General features: G+C 38.8%; 1 protein-coding gene and 1 pseudogene across 3 annotated transcripts in view; both read right to left on the minus strand.

Annotated features, from left to right (window-relative positions):
- Positions 1-1,180, minus strand: part of slco5a1a (solute carrier organic anion transporter family member 5A1a) — a 14,626-nt gene extending 13,446 nt beyond the window's left edge. For 2 of the 3 annotated variants that reach the window (XM_016488477.1, XM_016488483.1), the window contains exon 1: positions 271-1,180. In XM_016488477.1, the coding sequence (XP_016343963.1) occupies positions 271-652 (382 nt within the window). In that variant the 5' untranslated portion in view covers positions 653-1,180. The remainder of the gene's footprint in view (positions 1-270) is intronic. The other variant, XM_016488488.1, reaches the window with a different exon arrangement.
- A 2,008-nt stretch (positions 1,181-3,188) lies between these two features.
- On the minus strand, positions 3,189-7,921 carry LOC107690258 (beta-lactamase-like protein 2; annotated as a pseudogene).
- Positions 7,922-8,711: the final 790 nt, after the last annotated feature.

Consider the following 8,711-nt stretch of genomic DNA (forward strand, 5'->3'; position numbering starts at 1 on the left):
GGATGTTAGGACGAATCTATGGGCCCTGATGAGAGAAGTTAAGAAAGAGATATGAGACTGGAATTATATTCAGAGTAGATGACATCAAGATGAGACTGAGAGATTAGGAAAAAATGAGATTGTGAAATTAAGAAATTGGGATGGATGGAGATCATAGGGTGAGATGAGACAAGTTGAGACATGAGACTTTAAGTGAAGAGTAGAAATGTAACTGAGAAGAGAAGAGAAGAGAAGAGAAGAGGGAGATCTGCCAGTTGTCAAGTATGTTACCTATGGTGGTGATGACACTGCTGAGATAGCCGGACACCATCAGAGACTGAATAAAGGTGAGGTAACACATGCAGAACAGAAAGCAGCGCGAGTCCGACAGGATCACGTCCACATAGCGCCTCACCGGCACCGGCGGCAGCCGGAATGTAAAGAGCGCAGCAACGCCGCGACCCTCCGGCTCACGACACTCTGTCCTGGCGGGGGATCCGCACCGGGGCGAGCTGTGCGGGGCAGAGAGCAGAGTCTGATCCGCGTCCTGCTCCGGAGCCTGACTGTCGCTGAGCACCGGGAGGCTCTTAGATTTCAAACCCTGAGTAGACTCCTCACACAAGTACGGGAACTGTTTCGTGGGCGCGAGGCCCCCTCCAGCACCTGATGCCATCCTGACGGGCAGCAGCTATCCGACCCGTTTATAAACGCTGTAGAGACGCAGACATTCTGCGCTGGCTCATTTACAGAACCCCTTAACAGATACTTATAAACATATATGCTTTATAACAACTATATATAAGCACGCTCTTTGTTTGTTTACAGCACCATTTTCATTTTCTATTCGACACATATTCACCAAAACAACACAATGAATCGACGGTCGACCTGCAGCTGAGGGCTCACGCGCCTCTGATCAGATACTGCAGCGGCGCAGAGCGCGCGCTTGGCCGCATCACACGCGCGCATTCTGTCCCGTTATCTGCGCCAGATAAATAACCACGATTAATTCCACAGGCGCCGTTAAACGGTAATCTATCGCCTGGCTCTGCAAGCGACTCCGACACACCATCAGATCTTCGCCGTGTGATCAAAATATCCTTGTCCTTGGACGGAGGGGGTAGCACGGGCTGGCCGTTATTCACGGTATAGCTGTAAGCAGTAGCCTATCGCCTCCAAGCACACTCGGTCTGTACCGCAGCGGGTACAAGTAAATAAACGTTAACTTCCGGTTCACAATGAGGGCAAATACTGTTTTCGTCAAAATTGCTTTAATTTTACCTTTTAAAAGATGGATTAAAGTGAAAGATTAAAATGAATTTAAAATGACACAAACGCTTTTCGGCTGGCTGGCTGAAACAATGTCCTCTACTTACAAATAAAAAAAATAAGGCAACATTTTAGAAAACAACAAGCTGTCAATCAATGATCATTTATTTAAATACATTTTTTAAAGATATTTGCATTTGATTAACAGTGGTTTAGCAGAACACAATTAATGAATGAAATGCTTCAGCCATTAAACATCTCAAATGAAAGGGGTGTACAGCATTTAAAATGATAAAATGTTACACATTAAAGGTGCACTTGTTATTTTTCTCTGAAAAGATATTTGCACATTTGATTAACAGTGGTTTAGCAGAACACAATTAATTAATGAAATGCTTCAGCCATTAAACATCTCAAATGAAAGGGGTGTACAGCATTTAAAATGATAAAATGTTACACATTAAAGGTGCACTTGTTATTTTTCTCTGATGAAATAATTACAGCTATAGAAAGGAATTGTACTTTTGATAAATATGTTTAGAATCATTTACACTGATATGATATTCCAGTTATATCATTAGCCTCATAAAAGCTGCTTTATTTTACATTTACGTTATTGTACAGTCTCTTGTGGAATAAATACATTTTTGTTGACTGAAGCGCATACTAGTGTTGGGCGATATGCTCTGTAGTCATATCGTCCTATCTTCAGCCTGTGAGATCGCCGATACACGATATTATCCTTTTCATTTAATTAATCACTTACTTAAGTTTCATAGCCGGAGAGTGAACTCCAGGATAAGACTAAAAGCAGTCTAATGTTAGTGTAATCTATCATAAAATATTTTGAATATGACTGAATTTGTATTTAACATGATCACAGTTTAACAGAAACATTGTAAGTTACTAATTATAATGCTTACATTTTCTCAGTTATTCAAACAGCAGCCATAGAAAACGAGCAAAAAACATTTACATTACCAAAAAAACATCACTGACTAGCAGGAGTTTATGCACTTTAAAAAAACGCTCCTGTTATAATCAGTGAAGCTGTCTACACTGTACGATGAATAAATCTCTTATACTTGTTACATCGCACATACCTCTGCACTTTTATGAGATCAGGGCCCATATTCACAAAACATTTTATCTTACCACTAAGAGTTCTCCTAAATAGCAGTAAAAACTTTTTTAGCTAAGAGTTTTCTCTTAAAACCTATTCACAAAGCTGCTGAGACAAACCTTTACTGAGGAATAGAGAGAAGTCTTAAGCTAAGAGTAAGGGCGGGGTTGACCTTGTAGCTATGGATGATGTCAGCTTGCTTACTAACTATGCCCACAGTGATTGGCTGATAGTCTCGGTCAGAGATTTATTCATAGAAATATTGAAGAGCGCAACATTATGTTGCCACATTCAAATAAAGATTTTAAAATGCAGGCTACGGGTCACTAATTAAACAAGTATATGTTCAGCTAATTGTCAGCCTCTTATATGTGTGCTTCTCATAATTAGTGAATATGCATTTAAACAGCCTTTTAATTAACAGAGTAGAATAATCATGGCTGATAGTAAGGCATGCAAACATAAAAGAAAACCAAACTGGATGCAAGAACAGCCGTTGCTTCTTGCCCAGCTGGTTAATGAAAACAAAGATATAATCAATGGAAAATTTGGAGTTGGGATAACCTCCAAAACCAAAGGTGATACCTTTTTAAAAGCTCATTATCGTCAAATGTTTCTAAAATGTTTATATTCTGAGGCAGATTGCCGGCAACAGCCATTTTAGGATAGTTTGTGGCTTGGTCTTAGTGACTTAGGAGTCCTCTTCACTACTCCTAATGTTTCACAGATTTAGGAGCTATTTTTAGTGTTAAAACGCTTTGTGAAACACTCTTAGAGCAAACATTTAGGAGTCCTAAATTTAGGACTGACACTCATTATTTTTAAGATTTTCTCCTAAATCGCCGAGTTATGAGCTACTTTTAGCCTTAAGATGTTTTGTAAATACGGGCCTAGGTTTGTGCCAGAATGGCGAACGTAAATCTGCGAAGCGCAAACAGAAACTTGGAAAGCGAAAACACTGGCAGCGCATTCAAAACTGCATTTAGCGAAAGTGAAGCTGAAAGTGAAGTCAACAAAGAATGCAGTTTATTTGAAGTTTATTTATTCGATGTTACTTTTTTTTTTGTTATTTAGTTGATTGTTTTTATTTTCAGTGTTTTTCCCATTTATCAATGTATATATGTATATTTTTGTTCGTTTTCGCAAAAGTTTCGTTCATTTTATTTGCCACAAATCTGATCCCATACACTTTGTTGTTTATGAGAGAATTCGTGAGAGAGCAGAATTCGGTCTGCGAGCGCATGCACTGAACAACAAAACTCCGGTGTTTCAGTGATGACTCATCGGAACGCCTCTGATTGGCTGCTGCATTCATAAACTCAACGGAATCGTGTGTGATTCCGTTCCATTGAACGCGCAACACTGTAAAAATGCGGAAAAATAAATATGTTAAGGCAATTTGGAAAAATGGGTCTGCTAAATAAATGTAAATGGCCTCCTATCAGAGCAGGTTTTCACAGAAGGTCATCATTTGAAAAAAGTGACTAGTCCCAGTGTCCCCTTAAGTCCATTTCACTTCACTGGGAACCTTTCATTAGTCACTGTGGGTGATGAGTGTGTGGGGTAAAAAACTGTCACAAATTGCTCTTCCATTTCTTCTCATTTGAGCCTTCAGCTGCAGGGAAACAAAAATTAACGTTAACACAGTCAGACAATAGAGCACATTTGCACACACAGACATGCACAAATAAACACCTGCATGCATGCACACACTCACACATACCCAGGCAGATCTTTCCTTCCTTGTGGAGTTTCTTTAAATGGTGCAGCAAGTTAAACTCTGCAGCTCTGTGCAGGTGTTCAGGGGTCTCCTGGCATACATACAACAAAAAAAGCACATGAAAATCATGTAATGTACACAGTTTAGAAAATAATAACAACATTTATATAAATAATGTACTCTCATTCTTTGCACATTGTCTGTTAAAGCAGTCACCACTTAAACAGAACCAACAAATGTAAAGTTAACTTCACATACAATGGGGAACAAGCATCTGAGACCACTGGTGAAAATGTGTTTCTTTTACAGTTTTAGGATTTCATACAAATGTTTTCATTACAATTTGCATTATCAGCATAACAAATCAAGGGAAATTTGAATTTATAAAATAAACATGACTTTCAGAATGCCATGTGGATTGTCCCCCGTCTGGACAAAGGAGTTCACAAAGTCACATATTTGTATTTATGATTAATGATCTAGATCTAAATTTAAATTAAAAAAATAAAAAAAGTTCAATGTGTTATACGTTTGGTACACACCGTTGTTTCCTTTTCTCTCCTTGTGGACTGCAGGTTTGACTATGTCAAAATTGTATTAAAACGTATTAAATACTAGAAATGTAAATGCTTTTGGATTTATTCTAATTAAAGAGCTAAGATCATTTAGAAAAGAGTTGAACCTTGTACACCACTTTAACCAGTTCGCTGGAGGTGAACGCAGTTCTGTTGTTCTCCTGCAGAACGTTTAGGATCTGCTGTTCTCTTGCATTGCGGTGAGTTATATACTCACAGATCTTAGAAAAAGCATCTTGGACCACTGGACCATGACCTGACACACAAATACAAACATTTCTCAGTGTCACTGAAAATGTGATGTAGAAAGCACTCTGACAAAAAGCACATGTACTTACCAGGATATATGAGGTCAGCCTTCATGCTGAGGAGCTTTTGCAGTGACTTCATGTAATCATGGAGGTCCTCAAACACAGCCGTTCCCTCTCCTAGAATACAGTCACCTGAAAACACAGCTTGCTCCTCCTCCAGGAATAATGCCATGTGATCATCTGTGTGTCCGGGAGTAAAGAGCACCCTACGTGCACATAAAAAATAAAAACAAACTTGCTCAAAACAAAAGAGACAACTACAGTGGGGAAAATATTTATTTGATCCCCTGCTGATTTTGTAATAGGTTTATTTTAATGTATAGAGACAGAATATAAACCAAAAAATCCAGAAAAAACATTATATAAAGGTTAGAAATTGATTTGTTAGAAATTATGTGATCCCCAAGCAAAACATGACTTAGTACTTGGTGCAGAAACCCTTGTTGGCAAGCACAGAGGTAAGACGTTTTTTGTAGTTGGTCACCAAGTTTGCACACATCTCAGGAGGGAGTTTGATCCACTCCTCTTTACAGATCCTCTCTTCGAGTTAATGCCAAAGAGCTCATCTGACCACAGCACTTCTCCCAAGCCTTCTCTGAATCATTTAGATGTTCTTTGGCGAACTTTAAATGGGCCTGTACATGTGCCTTCTTGAGCAGTGGGACCTTGCGGGCACTGCAGGATTTCAGTCCATTGCGGCGTTGTGTGTTACTAATGTTTTGCTTAGTGACTGTGGTCCCAACTGCCTTAAGATCATTAACAAGCTCCTCCCGTGTAGTTCGGGGCTGATCCCTCACCTTTCTCATGATCATCCTTACCCCATGAGGCAAGATCTTGCACGAGGCCGATTGATGGTTGTTTCTCCTTCTCACCAAGCTTCTTGCTGATGGTCTTGTAGCCCATGCCACCCTTGTGCATATCTACAATCTTGTCTGTGACATCCTTTGACAGCTCTCTGGTCTTGCCCATGGTGGTGGGAGAGGTTGGAATGGAAGATACAGATTGTGTATGTCTTATACACCTAACGAGCTGACATTAGGAGTAACTTCTTAAAGTGGCAGGACTAATCTGTGTTCCACGTGGGCACATAACCAATCTGTGGGAGCCAGAATTCTTGCTGGTTGGTAGGGGATCAAATACTTATTTCACTCTATGAAATGCAAATCAATTTCTAACCTTTAGTGTTTTTTTCTGGATTTTTTGGTTGATAGTCTGTCTCTATCTGTTAAAATAAACCTACCATAAAAATTACAGACCCTTCATTTCTTTGTAAGTAGGCAAACTTTAAAAAATCAGTAGGGGATCAAATAAATATTTTCCCCACTGTAACTACTGTTTTTTAATTATAAACTTAGACACTAATTCGCCCAATGCATTTATGTAAATACAGGCTTTTAAGGCTCAGGATGTGTGTGAATAAACATTCTATTTTATTCTACATTACTGTTCAAAAGTTTGGCATCAGTATTATTTTTTTCAAGAAACTAATACTTTTGTTCCGCAAGGATGGATTAAATTGATCAGAAGTCAAAGTAAAGTGATTCATTGTCACAAAAGAGTTCTATTTCAAGTAAATGCTGTTTTATCAAACTTTCTATTCATCAAAAAATGCTGAAAAAAATGTATTATGGATTCCACAAAAAAGCACAACAGTTTTCAACATTGATAATAAAAATAAATATTTCTTGAGCTTCAAATCAGCATATTATAATGATTTCTGAAGGATCATGTGTAGAGTAAAATTCAGCTTTGCCATGTAAGAATTACAGAACCTCAGACACTTTGATCTTCTGAGACAGACAATACACACACAGTGCATTAACATACAGACATCTGTCTCCAAGTTTTAAAATATTAAAACAGAAAACAGTTATTTTAAATTGCAATATTTCACAATTTGACACCAAAATAAATTAATCTTTGTTTTAAAGTCTCTTATATTTTCACCAATGTAAAAAATCTTACCGACCTCTAACTTTTGAGTGGTGGTGTATAAATATGTAAGCATAATCAAAGACTATAATTTACAGAATATGTGTGTGTGTGTGTGTGTATTTACCGTAATGTTGCCCCTTCAGTCTTTATCACATCACCATCACTGAGATATGAATATTTCTTCTTCTGGTCTCCAATCACTTCTCCTGTGGAGGGCACCTAGGGAGTTTACTGACCCTCAGCTCTGAATCTGCAACACATGAGGCTACATTATGGAGGATTTCTCATAGACAATTGTTTTCATACTAAGATAATGACATTTACATTATTAAGCAATAGCGACGAGTCCTTAAAATGTAAATTTCACATATTTGGGGCACAAATGTCAAAACCTGTAGACAAACAGACATATTATTCACCTGTGTGAAAGTTTGTGAGTATCTCCGGCACTCCTCCAGTGTGGTCGTGATGCCAGTGTGTGACTATAATGTGCTGTATGGACGTCTCCTGCTGCTTCAGTGCCTTGCGCAGGTTGACAATATACTCCGGTACCGCGCGCTCGCCTGCATCAATCAACACTCGCCTGACACACACGCGCGCGCGCGCACACACACACACACACACACACACACACACACACACACACACACACACACGCGCACACACGCACACGCACGCACGCACACTTGTTACATTCAATAACTCAAACAAGCACATTTATCTCGTGCACTGGTTAACGCGTCATTGTGTCTGAGTGTTGTACCTCCTGCCTGTCCCGACCAGGTATGTGTTGGTGCCCTGCAGTGTCATGGGCCCCGGGTTACAACCCAAAACACGCACCACTCTCGATGACAGCTGCTCGATACGAGGAATCACCGCGGACATTTTCACCAGGCCCACACAGGCACGCCACGAACTTTAAATGACCCCTGAAAACACTCCTGCTACAGAGAAGACTGGAGCATTTCAGGCAGACACTTCCTGTTCAAAAGTCAGTTTACAAAATAAAAGTCTCTGACGCTCAACGTTTGGATGTTTCTTTTGCTTTTATAATCTGTATAGTATAATCACGTTAATGGCTTTATATTTAAACACTTAAAACACTACAATGACATTATATAGTCTTTGTGTTCTGCCAATTAAGATATACAGAGAGAGAGAGAGAGATGTATATGATGGCCATCAATGTTGGGCTAGTTACTCAAAGAATGTAATATATTACTCGTTACTAGCTACTCCTTTCAAAAGTAATATTGTTACTTTACTTATTACTTTCTGGCAACAGTAATTAGTTACACTACTAGTTACATTACTTTTCCTTCACAAGTTGTAATTGCGTATCTTACTCCAAAAAATTATTCTAAAATCACTACAGTGATATAGTCTCTGTGTTCTCTAATTAAGAGAGAGAGAGACTTTGACTTTTAACACACTTTTCACACTTTTAAGAGTAACGCAATTTCAATTCTCTGTATGTATGTGCTGTCCATGTAGAAGAATTGACAATAAAGCAGACTTTGACTTTGACTTAAAAGTATGCACATTTCCTACCTTATTTGTAAATGAAATTCATCTCCAATCCTTCTTCTATCATTTCAAATTTTTCCATTATTTGAATGCAAGAACAATATAGCTGGTTTTCCAAGTAAAAACCGCCAAATAACGTTTACACGTAGTTACGTTATGATACGTAATCAGAGGGTGGGGAGATGGGGGGATATCCTCCGGTCTATATGTCTCTCTGCATCAGCTAAATTATTTTTTTTATTCACAGTGAATAGGAGTTAAAACTCCCACCC

This window comes from Sinocyclocheilus anshuiensis, unplaced genomic scaffold, assembly GCF_001515605.1.
Source record: "Sinocyclocheilus anshuiensis isolate Anshui unplaced genomic scaffold, SAMN03320099.WGS_v1.1 scaffold785, whole genome shotgun sequence".
Classification (NCBI taxonomy): Eukaryota; Metazoa; Chordata; class Actinopteri; order Cypriniformes; family Cyprinidae; genus Sinocyclocheilus; species Sinocyclocheilus anshuiensis.